Source organism: Simochromis diagramma, unplaced genomic scaffold, assembly GCF_900408965.1.
Source record: "Simochromis diagramma unplaced genomic scaffold, fSimDia1.1 OVJJ01000205.1, whole genome shotgun sequence".
Classification (NCBI taxonomy): Eukaryota; Metazoa; Chordata; class Actinopteri; order Cichliformes; family Cichlidae; genus Simochromis; species Simochromis diagramma.
This window is the reverse complement of record NW_024386782.1, coordinates 15,628,116-15,645,276: the sequence shown is the minus strand read 5'-3', so window position 1 is coordinate 15,645,276 and position 17,161 is coordinate 15,628,116. Positions and strand designations below refer to the sequence as shown.

Genomic DNA, 17,161 nt, shown 5'->3' with positions numbered 1-17,161 from the left:
AGAGAAAACATAAGAGAACAGCAGTTCTCTGGAAGAAAATGCCTTTTTGATGCCAGAGGACAGAAGAGAATCGTCAGATTCCTAAAGGTAATAAGAAGGTAACAGCTATTTAAATAACTCATTACAACCAGTGTATGCAGAAGACCATCTCTGAATGTGCAACATGTCAAACCTTGAAGCAGAAGACCTGAGAACAGGAGACTGAAGCTAATATTTGCACAGAGTCACCAAAACTGAAGAAACAGAAGATTTGGATAAACGCTGTCCAATCTGCTGAGTCACATTCAGATGGTAGGGCCAGAATTTAAATGAGATGAAATCATGGATCCATCCTTCCTTGTATCAACAGTTCAGCCACCTGCCGCATTTTCTTGCTGCACTTAATGCCACACTTTGATCGTCAAAATTACCAGCTGAGTATCGTTTAAACACCGCAGCCTACCCGAGCATTGTTGCTGACCACAGTTTGTGTTTGTGACTGCACCCAGCATGATAGTGCACCATGTCACAAAGCACAAATGATGTCAAACTGGGCTCTTGAACATGACAGTGAGTTCGCTGTACTCAAACCGCCATAGTCACCAGATCTCAGTCCAACAGAGCACCTTCGGGATGCAGTGAAACGGGAGATTTTTGAAAACAGAAGCAGCTTTTCTTCCTCTTGTGAAATAACAATGATCTGACCTCTTTTGTCCAGGGACAGTTACATAAATGAAGCCATGTGTAAAGATGGAGGGGCATTCTGTCTTTGGAGGAACTGCTAACAACTCAGACACCTGATGCCCAGAGCCAAACCCAGACACTATTGTTGTAATGGGTCACAACCCCCCCAAAAGGCCTCGAAACACTTATTTAATCTTTAACAAAGACATGTTTTCATACATGTATCAATTCATTTTTAGGGCACATCTTGATTTCGCCCATCCTGTGACTGAACAAAGGAATGTTTAATTGTATTTTTGGATGCATCATAAAATTACATAATTGTACTTGTTTAAATTCCCAATTCTGCTTCATACCTCTGGGACTGGAAAGAGAGCTAATGAGGGACCGCAGTTGTTTATTGAAGCCTGGGATTGTTTATCTTCAGCCTCTAAGTACTCTCACCGCAGTTGCAGCACATATTTGCTGGCACACGAGGGAGCCAGAAGCAAGAATAGTTTAGGCGTGAGCGAGGCACTAACACAGTGCTGCTTGTTGGATGACGAACTGCAAGGGAGCAGGTCTTGGTGTGGCATTTGAACTTAGCAGGTACATGCTTAAATAAAATCTAAACAATCATTAGTCTGTAAAGATTTGTTCATCTTTATAACCTCAACAGTCTTTTCCTCATTTCTCAGAAACCTAGTCTAGCCTGGTATTTGTGCAAAAGGCCAGACCTGCAACTGAGTCTGAAATGGCTGTAGAGGTCAGAATACATCAGTAGAGGCATTCGGATCACACCTGTCCACTCTAATTTCACAGCGCCTTCATCTGCCCGGCTCCTGCAGCGCCCCTGGGCTGCAGCAGCTCAGTCCTTTCGTTGTCAACAGCAGTTTGAACCCCATGAGATAATCTGTTGGGGTTTAGCTGCAGCAAGAATCCACCTTAAGTTCTGCTAAGCTCTTACCGTCCTTGAGTTGGGCTGAACAACTGGTACTGGAGACAAAAGAAAGTACACTTCTTCAGCTGTATGGACGAAGGAGGTGGGCAAACATGTAAAATAAACCGCTCTAACATGAAGAACTCACACATAAATGAGTGTTTCATGTGTTAGTGTCTTCCATAATCATTTCATATTTTCCCCTTCTAGCCATCACAGCCACCAGGATACATTTAAAGGTTGACTTTTAATTTCATTCATATTTCACTAAAAAAGGAGAGACCAAACGTGATGAAGCTGTGAAATGTTTTACAGTTCTGAGATGCTACAGAACTTGAAGGGATTTGAAGCTGATTTGAGCAAAGAAGGCGCAAAGATAACACTGGTTATCACCTTATCAGCTATGAGCTAAACATGCCAGTTTGGAGCACAGCCTGAATGTAGTCAGCATCCTAAAGGGTTTAATGCGACTGATATTTTTAGGTTTTACTCCAGAGTTCTCCGCAGCACTTTCCCTGTGGTTATATTTAGCCCAGAGAACATGCACGGCATGACTCGATTTAGGCCGCTCCCTGACGCTGGTGGTGGAAATCTTCAGGCTTCAAGGTGACAACAAATGACAAACACATGAATATTCATGAGTGAAGAAAGACACTTTTTAAAAGACATTTTAATTTATTCAAATGAGTCACGATTCAAGGAAACGTCTGCTGTGCTGTACATTGTCTAGTGTAGCAATTCCTCTCATTTTATATTTACATGCATCGTGTACTTATTAAAATTACCTGTATAAACTGACCTCTGCGCAAGATCTGGAAATTTAAAAAGTCTCTAGAGTCTCTAGAGTCTCTAGACTCAGCCCAACAACCAAAACGGCATCATCTCAAACTAAGAAAGGAGCCCCGAGTTAGCGTTTCAGGGCCAGTATAAAGCAACCTGTGCATTCCTGGTTCAGGAATTTATTGCTCAATCTGTCTAAATTTTAATCTTTTATGTGCAGCAATGAGCTGCTTTTTCAGCGCTCATCTCTCCCCCAAAATCCCAGAGCGAGAGTCTCCATTTCTCACTACAAGCAGAGGCTCACAGCACCAACAGCAGAGGGACTCACTGAAGAGGTTTTTGGTATTCTTCACTCTCTTTCATTTAATTCTATATTATAAATTACTTACATACAATAGTTTCCTTTCTCTCTGTGCATAGATATATATATATATATATATTTCTTTATATACAATACATACAATTGTAACAGTTGGTCTTATAAAACTAAAACATTCAGTGTAAATGCAATCCTAATTGTCAGATTTAGGATCACAACAGGTGACTAAAAAAACAATTATGTCCTCCACATGGTGTTAGATAAAAAGCACTTTCGTCGTAGAAACAGCGTGATCTGATGACAGCAAGGAAAGTGCTCTGAAATTCTACAGTTCGCTACCAATGAACCTCCTCCAATTCTGTTGAATGTCTACATGTGTGGTTGTTCCTGTTTGCTTGTAACACAACACTGCTTCAGCTGGTAAAACCACACTCACTGAACCTCTTAGACAGGAACTTTATAAGGTAGTTCTGGCACAAACATATTGCTTTAACTTGCTCCTCTTACTCCTCTAATGTGCGTCATTAATGAAAACTTTAGTAACGCTTTCTCCTAGCAGTCATTTATGGTCAAAGTCGTTGCAAAGCTACAACATTAGAAAAGAAAAAGAAGCTGTGAACCTGAGTGACAGTGCTCGAAACACATTGTCAAATCCTTCATACTTTACTGCTTCCCTATGCCATGGACATCCTTACAAGAGAGGGACGGTGCGCCTTTCTCGACAGACACACTCGTGTTTGCCTCTCGTAAAACCTTTTTCTTTTTTACATGAGTTTAGAAAACAAAATACTGAATGTTAACACGGTTGTTTCATATCAAATGTGGCTGCTCACAGCAATGTACACGTGCCAGATTTCTTGTCATCATCGAGACCTCCTCCACCTTCTTTCCTGTTGGGATCATTGAGCTCATCAAATAGTCCAGTGTCGATCATCTCCTGCTGCCATGGGATGGGTACAGCGCCTGTGCTAAACTCCCTGAAGAATTTCTCGTCATTGGCGTCGAACTCGATGCCCTTGATCTCAGAGAACTCGGCGATGTCACCAGTGTCCTTGGCATAGACAACGTTGGGCTTGGGGACCCATGGAGGGTCAACCAGCCCTGCCTCCAGGCGGGGAAAGTTGATGGTCTTGAACCACTCGTGTTTCCTGGGATCCTCCATGTTGTTCCTAATGAAAAGACAAAAAATACACTTCTCCATCAGAGTTTGTGAATTGCAATGTCCGATCCATGTGGCAACTCAAGGGCAGCGTTTAGACATCATTATACTAGGATTAAGTTCACAAATGGCAATAAACTTCTTGGATAAAAGAGCCACTTACCTCATACCCAGACGCTCATCCATTTTCTTCTTGAGGAACAGCTGGATGATGTCCTTGGTTGGTGCATCAAAGCACTTGTGCTCCCACTTTGGCTCCTCATTTTGGATGCGCCTCTGCACCTCTTCCTTCTCAACCTTCTCCTTTTTGCTCTCAGGGCCTTTAAAAGGTGTGTAGCCAGCCACCATCTCATAGATACTGCAGCCCAGGGCCCACCAGTCCACTGATGTCCTGTATGGGGTTTTGGTCAGGATCTCAGGGGCCATGTAGGCTCCAGTACCGGCCTGGATAAAGGACAAATATGAGATTCAAATGCAAAAAACACTTCATTAGATATTCTGACCTAATGGAAGGTGCTTCATATTTATTACAAAACTTGAAACTTGAAAGACCATTTAAGGAGGAAGCACTTAACACCAAGCAAAAAGTAGGTATAGTATTATACAGCATGTGGCCATACCCCTCAACAGAAGAAGAGAGCTAAAACTCTTGATAAAGTCTTCACATCTTGTCTCTTTAACTTTCACCTGTCACTCTACTCCCTACTTTCTTCCTGCCCTTCTGCTCCCATGTCATCCTTGCTTTCCCTATATGACCCCACATGTAGCCTCGGACCAGGAGCTTAATCCTATTGCTAAGCCTACTACCTGTCAAGAGTTGTGTATGTCTACGCACTGACAGAGCTGTCCGGCCTCTTAGATAAGGGACAGCCATTTTTGGATACTATAGCTACCAGCAGAAATAATACCAGACAGCACATAGCCATGAATTACTAAAGGACATATACAGTAAACTGATATAAAACTTAAAAAGCTACTGCAAGCAAACAGTAGGAACTACAGGATTCACTGTCCTGCTATAGGACCAAAAATGCATTTACTATGTACTGAAAGTATTCTGTGTGGAGCTAGGATGTCCTCCGTGTATACCCAGGTGCTCCATCTACAGTCCAAAGATAGAAAGACTGGGTGAATGGAAATTAAAGTATTGCCTGTTACATGTCTGCCCTGTGACTGACTATACTGTTTAAACATTAATTATGTATTTTATATTACAAGACACCAAGCATGCAAAACTAGTAAAATGCATTCATTTTCCAATTTGCTCCCTGTGCAACTATCAAAAAAAAACCCATGTATGACCACTCGCGTCATAAATTTAAATCAAAGTTCATCTGATTTTAGTGTGTTTTTAGTGTTTTTAAAGAACCGTTCCAGACGTGTTTGCAAACTAGCACATCTAAACATATTCAGCGCACATTTTACCTGGATCTGTCAATCTAATCTGGGACAGACTTGCGTAATTCCACTAAGAGGATTAGGGGTCCAAAGCCAGCCTTGCCTGTAAAGGTTAGCCTAGTCACTTTGGCTGGCTGAGGAGCATCAGAGTACGTGATAATGAGCTTACTGGACTTTCATATAGCCAAGAGCTTACTCTTTGCTGCAGCAAGTAAGTCCTAAAGAAACCCTGGTCCTTAGATGTGTACAGTGGGGTATAATTTAGTGCTAGCATTACCTACCGTTTGTCAAAAACATGTTTTTGTCAGGAAATCACAATTATTATTATTATCATTTTAATTAACTATGCAACTACTGGTGTGACATCGTGAACTCAGTGAGAACATTGTATCTCTATTTCCTTTTCTTGGGAGTAAAGCAAGAGACTGATATGCTATGTATGTGCTGTTGAAAGACAGTGCAGCACAGCTAAGGTGTCAGAAATAACTAAATCCCTGTGACCAGATTCTTCAGGGAGACCTTCTTACACTTAGCAAGCAGTACTTTTAAAAGCACTGCACCTGCAAGATCTCTAACATAACCACAGCACAAAATGGTGGCCTATAAATAGCCCAGCTATAATCTGACCGCTAAAGGATCAAATGACTTATATAATCGATTCAGAGACTCTCATCGCACAGATCCTTAAGGAATCCAGTAATCCCTGTCCGGATTTAAAGTAAACACCAAACCAGGACTGACATCTGCCCAGTATCTTACCTCCACCTGTCTTCGGATAATTTAAAAAGACGTAGTGGAAATCAAAGCTTGTGTATGTATATGTGTGGTTTATGATGAGTTGACAAAAATATGTCTATAAGAGCGTGAGTCAGCACAGGATATTTTGCGAGCAGCAAAATATGCCTTGTGCATTGACTAACAGCCTTTTATGGTAGATATTTTCTACCGTACTTTGACTGCCCACTCATTCACAAGGAGTCACCACAGTGGGTAGTTCCACATGTTTGAGTTTTTACACCGGATGCTGCTCCTGATGCAATCCTCCTGGAATTAAACCAGGGGTATTTTGCTTGTTAGGGAAATGTGTAAACCACTACACTGTGGAGCTACTATGAAATCCTATAATCAGTCCTGGCATCATATAGCTGTGGCTCTAAAGCTAACAGATTTCTAAGAGCTTAAGAGTGAAACTCAGTGTACTTGTTGTTCTGCATCTTGTTAAAAGTGGAAAAGAAAAACCTGCCATCTAAATTTATAACATCACTGTCGTGTGGAATATCTACTCACCATCTGGGTGACAGTCTTCTCTGGAATGACTTCTATGGCCAGACCCAAATCTGAAAGTCGGCACTGGCCTTGGCTATCAAGCAACACGTTCTCTGGTTTCATGTCACGATATATTATATTCATGGCGTGCAGGTGCAGAATGCCAGTGGTGATCTGCGCTGTGTAGTGGATGATGCGTTTCATCTCAATGCCCTTGTCCACACCCTTGCCATCGTAGCCTATGTTGTAAATGTGGTACTTGAGGTCTCCTCCATTCATCAGGGTCATGACAAGGCACAGGTGGGTCTTGCTGTCATAAGCATACGCCAAGTTGACCAGGAACAGGCTGTTAACCTTCTCTAAGATTTTCTTCTCCAACAGGGCCATCTTCTCACCTCCCTTCTTCTTCAGACGCTTTTTACACAACTTCTTGCAGGCATACATCTGGCCCGTGTTCTTGACCTGAACAGCACATACCTGGAGGAAAACACGTTACTTGTTAGGAATGTTAGCTTCCAGATGTTAATCAAATCATTTTAATTCATTTTACTACAAAAAAAAAAAGCCTGGTCTCTTGGTAGCTTACTGACTGATCGGATAGCTCCCACTCTCTACTTTAGTATTAACAAAATGTACACAAGAAAATAGATGTGACTTATCCTTTAAAACTTAAATGTTCCTATTTCAGAATTTCACACTAAATATGATCATAAATAATTTTAAAATCCAGAGAGTGGTGCAGGACTTAATGTTTAAGATGATAATCTAGCTTGACCCTTGCCAGTGATGCCTTGACAAATCTGACACCTCTCTTGCAGTCAAAGCCCACTATCTGAAAAGTCACTTCACTTATCATTGTTTATAATTCAAAGGTGATTTCTACTTTACTAGCTAAATGAAAAGACTGGACTCATTGCTTAACTCTCAACCACTGTGTATGCTGATTTACCACAAAGCAATAACAGTCACAGCAAATCTTCACCAGGTTATCGCCAAAATCTCCACATTTACATTAAACAGATATAGTATAATTTTTTGGTGACTAAATTGCTCTTTGGACTTCTATTGTATTAATTTCTGAGCAAGTTGCATTGATGTTGTTATATGTTTGTTTATTTAAGCCTGTTTGTCAGAGCTTGAGTTGACAGTAAAAAAGTTCCTCAGGGTTCAATTGTGGGTCCTCTATCAGTGCATTAGACACTGTCAGCCTAAGCCATGATGAGATAAAAGCATTTTTACACACATATATTTTTGGTGCCTGTCAATACATTTTATTTTTGCCGTTTACATAATTTCATACTGCTCTCCACTAATCCACTAATATAATTACTGCTCAGTTAATATGCTTACACAGCAGTTGTTTTCTTTAAAAATATAATATTTCAAATTAAAGTGCACTTTCAGTTACTGGGTTGAAAGCTTTCATATGTTCTTTAATCCTCAGGTGTTTTGAAAAGACACAATCCCTAAACCAATTAAACAAAGTAATACCTTGTGAAACGCAAGACAAAATTTAAGCTGTAATGCCTGGTCAGTCTTCATGGTCAGTCTCAGACATGTTAAAACTTAAAGATAATTATGTGATTTACTTATATGTGTAATTATGTGTAGAGCACACCTCTACAGCTTAGTTTAGCTTTATCCATACTCTATGGTCATAATGGGATGACTCTTGCAACTGAAATAAATTAATTGAGATGTATTTGCATGCTTACCTCTCCAAAGCCTCCTTTTCCTAGAGTTCTGAACTCATAGAAGTATTTGTCACTGACGGGCTGTTTCTCGTACTCCTTCCACTGGAGGAATTTGTCAAAGAACGGGCTGGCCTGATAATCTGTGAAGGGTTTTCCTTTCAGAAATTCTCTTACACCGTCCTGGACCTTGCCTTTCATCACCTCCTCGAAATTGGCATTGGTGACAGATTTGCATTTGTCAGCAGCCTCTCCAGTAAGAAATGTCAGAAAGCTCTTGGAGTCAGCCTTACAATACTTGGTCATGATGTTTTGGCATGCCTTGTCTTTTGTTGCTCCTTCAGCCAGATCCCAGTCATACAACTCATCCAAGAACTCTGCGGCAAGCTTAAACTCATTGTTACTTGCAAGGAAATCGCGGAAAAACTTTTTGCCAATAGGCTGCCTTTCACAAAGCAATGTAAAGTCCTTTTCAATGGTAGCTCGTACTGACGTGCACGCCTCAGGTTTGGGGAGAGACAAGCTGCGACGCCGCTTTTTCATCTCCTTGTCATCGCCACCCTGAGCTTTTAGGTAGGCCGTGTTGGCCACCAGGTTATCCAGTCCCCCCATGTCACACATCTTGACAGCTGTATGTTGTCTGCCCCCTCTAAGAAACTGGGTTCTTCAGTGGGTGCCGATGGATACCCTGACACTTTCAGAATGTGTGTCTGTGTGACGGCGCAATTTGCTCAAAAGCCACCGTGCAAATGAGCTTCCTTACCCAGTCTACCTGCAAACCTAAGACACACTGACACACCCAGTAATTACTCATTTAGAATTAAATACCAGGGAGGGATTTTGGCTTAAGGATCTTTGTGTGGTCTATTCAAGGATGCTGAGCACGGAAAGGGAATCGTAAGCGGGCTCTGTCGTAAGAGGCTTTGTAGCCCTATATATTTATTCACGGTGTTCAGTAGTCTTTGAGTAGTTCAGTGAGTTCTGTTGACTATGCATTTAATGTTGAGGTAGTAAAAGATCAGAAATAAGCATAAAGTACTCTGGGAAGAGTGTGTCACGATCAAGCAATGTAGTTCATCAGCATCCTTTTTTCTCTTTCCCCTCATCCAGACTCAACAGAGCAGATACATCAGAGAGCTTGCTGCTAATCTGTCTGCTTCTTTTTTTGCCCTCACACTTTCATTCTCATGATTCACCTCATTCATCACTGATCAGCACGTCACAATGACACCTACTGAGGACATTCAAGAGAACGCTTACCACAAGACTCTATTTTCTTAGACAACAGCCAAATGTTTACTTAGTTCATGTTTAGGGTGTTATCATTTATCCACAATACAATTTTATAGCTCACTGATCTGAGTAGCTGTTGAACAGACATGTGGAGCAGACCATCATAAATTAATCTGTTGCATGTGAAAGCTAGAGTTTTGAATCTTGAAAATTATAGCATATACATTATTTGCTATATATAATGTAAAATGCAAATTACTTTCTGTATGAGTAAAAGTCAACAGAAAGAAAAACACACATCAGCAGTGGTCCCATCTTTGGAAGTGTACATGTGTCAAAGAAACATACAGGATTGGATTAGTGTGGCTCCAGTAGCTCAGTAGTGATCAATTTATAAAAGCCTGACAAATACGACCTTAATCGTGTGAGCGACTTGGCTACTGCCTAACAGAGAGACAACAAAGGAAAGGCCAAATATGTATATTAGCCAACCGCTGATATTTTTCTAATTGCGATAAATTTGCTATATTAGGGTACATTCCAGTGCACACACATAGATATGTATATACAACACAGATGAATATATAATTTATATCATAAAATAATATGCATATGTTATAAATGGTATAATAAATGTATTAAGTCAACATTTTAATTTAATTGTTGCAACTTTTTCTTGAAATTAAAGAAAAGTTTTGTATTTTCCTTTTGTTACTGTTGGCAGGAGTCCTACCAGCCAGCTATGATAATGCAGGCTAATTCAGTACAATAAACCTTGGATAATATTAGCTAATCCTTTCTCAAATGGCCTCAAGCTCCCAGTGCCCCACAGAAGATCAAGAGCTTTGCTTAGTGTTTGAAATCTTCAATCTTTAAACTTTTGTTTTTCAAAAAGACCACAAAGAGCAAGCAGTGTGGCAGGGCAGGAAATCTCACAGCAAAAACAGTAGTTTCCTTAGCAAAATTTCAATTTGCTGTAGATTTGTCATCTAAATTTGTATGCAGTTACAATGAGGAAAGACCTTAATTAAACTTAGACCTTGTTCACTGGTAATTCACTAAACTCTAACTAAAAATAATCATATTGGGATCCACCTGCTGAAGACAACTTTAAAGTAGTCAGCAAGTCAAAAGTCAATCATCTTGTAAATGGATCAGTGTCACTGAAGTACTTAAAGCCTCCTGAGGGAATGAAAAGAGACCAAAGGTTTCATCTTTTACTAGGTCAGAGAAGTCAGAGTAAGGTAAGCTGAAAGATCTACGGCCACTATGTAGGTTCCCACTTACTTTACAAACGATCTCTCCTGATCCAGCCAACTGTCACGGAGCTCATGAACTCATTTAGACAAACATATGTATGGCACCAGCCATAACCAAGTATGCAAGTGAGATTAAAAATAAAGCAGAAGAACATACATTCTTCTATTTTGTATGTTTTGTATTGTATTGAACATACAATTTTTACTATTTTCATTGCTCTACTTTTGAAATTCTCTGGTTTACATAATTAATCTCTGAGCAGCCTGCTCCTTGAACCTTAGGATGATTAGCCTGACCTCAGGTAGTAAAGGTTAAGATAGGCAGAGCATTCTCATCCTGTCTCCCACATGGTCCATTATGTGGTCTTTACGTGGTGTGACTCAATCCTCTTACCGCCTTTTCAAACCACTCCACAAAAAGAGGAAGTGGATAGATAATATTCCCAGAGCAGCAGGTTGGAATACCGTAAAACAAAGATGTTATACAGGGGGAGGGAATTTATTTTCAGAATCAGAATACTTTATTAATCCCTAAAGAAATTATGTGGTTACATGTGGTTTTCTGGGACAGCTTACACATGAAGTATACAGAAAACCCTAAAATATTAAGACTTCATGGTCTATTGTCCTCTCTGTTCCTTCTTAGAAAGCTTCAAGACCAAAAACCAAAAACTGAGGTGTAGATGCTTTAGATGGAGACTCTATAGGCAGCCTGATGTAGAGGTAATGGCACATGAAAGCCCCTATAAAGAGTGACCACTTCTTATAGAAGAGGGAACTGACTTTGGATGATGGTGGTGAAGTTTGCTTAAGCCTTTTGATTTCACAGAAATTTGAAAACATCAACTGTGATCCAGTCAAAATATATAGATATATATGTGTGTGACTGAAACAAATAACTACCCTATCAAAAATGCAGCATAAACTGCATCATCAGTTGTGAACAAAGACACAGATAGACAGCTGCAAAAATCACAGAGGAGGTGTCTTTCCTATTAAACGTCTGCGCCCACCATCCATATTTAGTGCATTGAATTGGAGTGTCTCTGACACAAGTCTGTGCAGTCACAAAAACAGACAGCCATGCAAACATCTGCAAAGACCCTGGCAGTCACCAGCTAACAAAGAATTTTGCCTACTCAGGCACACTCACTTCATGTGAACCAAAGGTTTGAATTTGCTGGTGAAGAGAGGAAATGAGTTCACCAGATTACCATCTGGCAGCGCGTCAGCTCACACGGGTGACTTTGTGATTCTGATTGTTTATCATGATTTTATCAGGAAGACTAAAGAAAGCAAAACAATCAGAGGAGCGCTCATCTGCAAACCGAGGAATTTCAAAACAAAACTGTCTGAATGACATCATGAACTCAAGACTCAATGGGAAGATTACTAAATAAGAGTTCTAACTTTTATGATCTGAAACCTTGATTGTAGCAAAATGAGTTATAGATTCCCTTCTGTAATCACGCATCCATCAGACAGTAGAGTCACTTGGAAAAACCCCATAAGATGATGAACGTGACTTCTAGAAGCTGTAAGTCAGAGTCAAAAGGACTCAGAGACTTGGAAAATCACCAGCAGAGACAAGAGAACAGACACAGTAGTGTCCCTTTAAGAAGACACATTGCAGGTCAGAAGCACAGGTGGTTGATACTTCCTTCTGGCTAATCCCTGCCCACGGTTTCCTGCCCAAAAACAATTCAAGTTTTAGTTACAAATACAGGCATCCATCTGCACAGATGTATTTGGGAAAGTTGCTAAATTATTGCCCTCTTGCTTTTGGTTCATTTGCAACTTGACCCAAAAGCTGCAGAAACAGTCCTGTTTTGTCGTGTGACTAATCTAGTCAACCTTACATGACAAGGTAGAGAAAAACAATGCCCAAAATGAACCCAGAATGGACCATTAGCTTTAGCAGCTAATGGTCCCTTTAATTAAAAAAGAAAAAAAAAGGACTAGCATGATTGGACAGATACTTGAGTACCTGACAAGGATTTCATAGCTCCTCCCTTTTACAGTGTTGTAGGCCCCAACCAATAGGAGAGCAACAAGTAAACATCTCCTGGCTAGCTGGATAACACCACGTGACCTCACAGGGGCTGAAGCAACTCTTCCTTGTTAAGAATGTAACACTGACAGGATAAACATTAATATATAATGTGATGTTCACAGTAAAACTGAAGTACAACAGCTGATAAAATCAGGCTCATTTATTTCCTAGATTACTGCTAACCTATGATAATTGCTAACTTAATTGTCAAAGAAGTGTTTGAATCACCTGCAAAATGGTACAAAATAAGGTGTTAGTTTTTCTCAGTGACAGCATCTACCCCAGTTAAAGTTAAAACTCATATTGCTTTGTTACCGGATATGAATAATTGTGTAATTACCTCATCATTACTTAACACGTCTCTCTGAGCAAAGCTGATCCTTATCCTAACAAAGCAGCAAGTTTATTCTGAGACTCAAAATTAAATGACAGTCAGACAATTGAACTGCATGTTTTAGATTAAATGTATTTATATTTTCAACCAACAATGTTTTACATTAGCTACACACTTCCACAATGTATTTTACAGCAATTTTGGACTATGCTCAATTGCTAAGTGAGAAAAGTTATGGAACAACAAACTGCAGAAGATAAAACAAGCACAAATTAGTTTACATTTTATCAATGAAAGAAAACATCTTTAGATAAACTACACACAACTAATTTTATGGACGCTGAATATGCAGAGACAGCATATTACTTTAACAGTAAACCTAAACCACATGACTAGGGGACATCTGATAAAAGGATTAACTCAGTATCTTGTCTGGATCTGTACTGTAGTCTCCTACTCCACTGCTCAGTACTCTGCTCTGAGTAAGGGTTTCAACCTGATACCTTGTGCCCTCCAAAAACTGGTCAGTCACAGAGTTGCTTGAATCAGAGCCAAACTGTGGTTCAGAACCAGGATCAGGGTCAACATCACAGCGAGAGCTGGAATCCAAGCCACTGCCAGTGTCAGTGCCAAGTTTAAGACTGCAGATGTCAAGGTCAGACTCCTCAGAACAGAACGCCTGATTTGTCTCCAAGCTTTCGCCAGGAGATCCTTCTTCTTCTTTCGTGTCTGAGTCAGGAGTCTGCCCCTCGGTCTTGAGCCTCCTGCGGCTGATCAACTTCTGCAACTGTAACTTGTTGGTGAAGAAAATAGTACGCCACCCCACTTCTACTGCCAGAGATGCCACCTCAGCCGAAACGGTGTTGCAATGCCGATGCACCGCCTGTTCCCAAAACTCCTCTGATCCACACAGCTGAAGACCAGGCATAACAAAATATGATGTGTGTTGAGCATAAGAGACAGTAAAAACAATAGAGGCAGGGGTGCACATAAGTGGCCCGCAGGTGCACATTCCCTGTCAAAATAAAAGACGCGCACCAGATAAGAAGTTGCAATGTGCGTTTGCGTACATAAGACTTTCTGGAGGAGGACAGACATTTATTTAGAACTCTTAAAGATGTCGAAGAAGCAAGCTCCTTTAAGCAATTACTTTGGTCTTCCTCCACCTCCAAAGAAATGTCAGAAGGAGTCCGAACCGGAAAAGAAGCGTGTATTCTCGGAAAAGTGGTTGCAGGAGGTGGGCTGGCTTCAAACAAATGATGAACGCGCAGAGATGTGGTGCAGAATATGGCGTGAAAATCCCACTCTAGCGGACAAAAACAGTGCCTTTTACATGTACACGAACGGGCGTTGCAACTTCTTATCTGGTGCGCGTCTTTTATTTTGACAGCGAATGCGCACCTGCGGACCACTTCTGTGCACCCCTGAATATAGGAATAAAATGCAACTTCAGTTTAAGACCTGATGATTTATTACGGCAGAAGACAAAATGTGCAAGGGTAAACAGATGTCACATTTAATATCCAATGATGCAGTTTATTTTTGACAGCAAGTTTATTTGCATGTTTATTAAACTCACCTTTCTGAACCTGCGTGATGTTCGTCCCAGCTGACCCACATCCTCAAGCTCCAGATAATTTATTATCCGCAGAAGTAAGGAATCAGACAAGTGCTCCAGATAATCATAATGGCCTCGGCACAAAGCTGTGGTGTACTCTAAGATTCGAAGGCCGAAAACCATGCGGACCTCACCTAGAAAGAAGCCTCTATTTGTCATCCATATACAAGCATTAAGGTTGTTTTCACATACAGTAAATACAGTGTGTGATATTCATGTGACACACCGGGAATGTGGAGTAACGGCTAGAGCCAAAATGATGAAAAGGATCAAAAGTAAGCAGGGTGACAGGGGTTTGTGACAGGTTGAGAGTGTGCTTTTCTCGTCTAATATATTTGCTTATGCTGGTAAACAGGCTGTAGACAACAGGATTTACAAAAGGGCTACATATAAAATAAAGAAATTACCTGTTTTTAGAACTACTCTGCGTTCCACATTATAATCAATCCAGTTCTTTTGGGACACTCACACAAATATCTTTTTAGAACTGTTCTGTTATTTGTTTTGGGCAATTTCTTCTGCCCTCTTGAAAAAAAACAAGACTTTTTTTCTTTTTTTTTTCTTTTGGCAGACAATCGCTTTTGTGGCACAACATCATCATCCTGGTGTTGCTGACTGACTGAGCCATTGTTAACAAATTTGCTTGGCATGTGCTGTTCCTGCAATGATAATTCAAACACGCAAAAAAATCTCTAATAACCCTAACTACAAAAACTCCCTGTAGGAAAAGCACCATTACCATCTGTTGTGTTTAAGTTCTAACCTGTCAGTATGGCAACAATTTTTTTTACACCTGTGTGTGTGTGTGTGTCTTTTTTTTCCCACTGTTAAAAGTCTTTAATGAACATGACCAAGTTCAGTCATAAGATGCATATTTTCCATTGTGTTTACCTTTCTTTACTTAAGGAAAAAGCTAAGAGGTTAGCTATATTTATGTGATGTACTTTATGATTTATGTGATCAGGCCTTACTGTGCAGCCAAGTGTCATCCAAGAAGTCCTCATGGGATTGCTTCAGCTCCCCTGGCTTGGAGTACCTGTCTACAATTCTTGGAGATATCTTCCACCATCTCCATACCACCTGGGAATAGCAGGTCAAAGTATGACTTATGATGATGATATTTACAACCACCATTTTTCCATTTTTATAGACATACAACTCTACGGTATTTACATATAATAAAGAACATTTGAGTAAAACAATTCAGAAACACATACTGAACAGTTAGGTGAGGGGCCCATGGGCCAGTTCTGCTGTAAAGAGGGATAATCCTTTTTCTATTGTACTGTATACTATTATGTCCCGAGTAGAAAAGCAAAGCAATGCAGTAAAAACAACACCTATTCAGACATCTGTACATTTTAATGCAGGAGTGTCATATTTTACATTGTGAGCCACATAGAGTGCACTTTGATTTTGAGCGGCCGGACCAGTGAAACTCCCCTTTCAGTCATTGTAAATAAATTTAACTTCATATTTAATCCCTGGGATACGTTAATATAAGAAGAATAAGTGCAATTTCAACAGTACATCTCGGTTAAGACAAGATTTTTTCATAAATTAATTAAATAACTTAAAAAAAAACAAAAAAAACGGGAAGATTGCTGTTGGACTAGAAGGGCTTTATCAGGAGAAATAGAAAAAGTTGTAAACGTATGCAAATTAAGTTAAAAGTCCAAAATGTATGTGTCCCTTCACTTATTCCAAAGCTGTCCAGTGGGCCTAATTTGAGTTTTCGTCTTGGCCTATTCTGGTCTCCGGTCCTTATGTTTGACATCCCTGTTTTACCTTGTAGGTTGTAACTTGCAGTTAATAAGTAGCAAACAGGTGAGGATGCTAAACCGATAGAGTTGCTAATGTTAATTTTAGTTTATTGGCTACAGCTAAGTTAGCTAACCGTCGTTATAACCTTAACTGAACGTTTATTCTTGCCACGAAGTTGCTACATGGGCGCAAACGGCTTCTTAGAAAATAAAAAATTAAGCAAAATTGTAATGAGCATTAGCCCTTATCAAAGCTGACATTACTTACATCTGACTTAGTGACAGAAAAATGATAAAAGCTCTGAATGGGTGCAGGTCCCCGTCCAGAGACTTCAAACAAGGGGTCTGTTAGAAGGGACGCCATGTCAGTTTATATGTTGGCATGGCAACGGAACTTTGTCAAACGGTCTTCCCGAGAGCAAAAAAGCGTTTCGCTGCATGTTAAACAAAATTTAAATGACTTAAAGAAACCTTAGTATAAACTTAGCTGCTTAAACATTTTTGCTCCAAAGAAACAAAAACAAAACAACAACTAAAAACTGGACTTTATTACACTCTACAAACAAGAAATTAGTAAATCATCAAAGGTTTCAGAGACTTATTAAAACAGTCCTACATATTTTAGTATCAAATAAATAACACACAATTTCTAGTTAAAAATCTTTTTAATTTATTTATACATATATTTATATATGTACACATATAC

At 39.9% G+C, this 17,161-nt stretch overlaps 2 protein-coding genes across 2 annotated transcripts; both read right to left on the bottom strand.

The window, feature by feature from the left end:
• Nucleotides 1-1,149: 1,149 nt before the first annotated feature.
• Nucleotides 1,150-9,945, bottom strand: grk7a (G protein-coupled receptor kinase 7a). The gene is made up of 4 exons (XM_040022200.1): nucleotides 8,220-9,945; nucleotides 6,526-6,981; nucleotides 4,004-4,284; nucleotides 1,150-3,850 (listed from the first exon to the last, which is right to left on the bottom strand). Exons 1-4 carry the CDS (start codon nucleotides 8,814-8,816, stop codon nucleotides 3,511-3,513), a joined length of 1,674 nt encoding a protein of 557 aa, XP_039878134.1. The 5' UTR covers nucleotides 8,817-9,945; the 3' UTR covers nucleotides 1,150-3,510.
• Nucleotides 9,946-13,170: 3,225 nt separating this feature from the next.
• On the bottom strand, nucleotides 13,171-16,892 carry fbxo36b (F-box protein 36b). The gene is made up of 4 exons (XM_040022192.1): nucleotides 16,724-16,892; nucleotides 15,664-15,772; nucleotides 14,654-14,826; nucleotides 13,171-13,987 (listed from the first exon to the last, which is right to left on the bottom strand). Exons 1-4 carry the CDS (start codon nucleotides 16,817-16,819, stop codon nucleotides 13,490-13,492), a joined length of 876 nt encoding a protein of 291 aa, XP_039878126.1. The 5' UTR covers nucleotides 16,820-16,892; the 3' UTR covers nucleotides 13,171-13,489.
• Between the last annotated feature and the right edge of the window lie 269 nt (nucleotides 16,893-17,161).

Coding starts and splice junctions, on each gene's coding strand:
- grk7a (XM_040022200.1), bottom strand. CDS start 8,816: ATGTGTGACATGGGGGGACTGGATAACCTGGTGGCCAACACGGCCTAC. Junction 6,982..8,219: donor GAAAAGGAGGCTTTGGAGAG/GTAAGCATGCAA, acceptor GTTTTCCTCCAG/GTATGTGCTGTTCAGGTCAA. Junction 3,851..4,003: donor GATGAGCGTCTGGGTATGAG/GTAAGTGGCTCT, acceptor TCTTTTCATTAG/GAACAACATGGAGGATCCCA.
- fbxo36b (XM_040022192.1), bottom strand. CDS start 16,819: ATGGCGTCCCTTCTAACAGACCCCTTGTTTGAAGTCTCTGGACGGGGA. Junction 15,773..16,723: donor TTTCTGTCACTAAGTCAGAT/GTAAGTAATGTC, acceptor TGCTATTCCCAG/GTGGTATGGAGATGGTGGAA. Junction 13,988..14,653: donor CATCACGCAGGTTCAGAAAG/GTGAGTTTAATA, acceptor CCTGGTCTTCAG/CTGTGTGGATCAGAGGAGTT.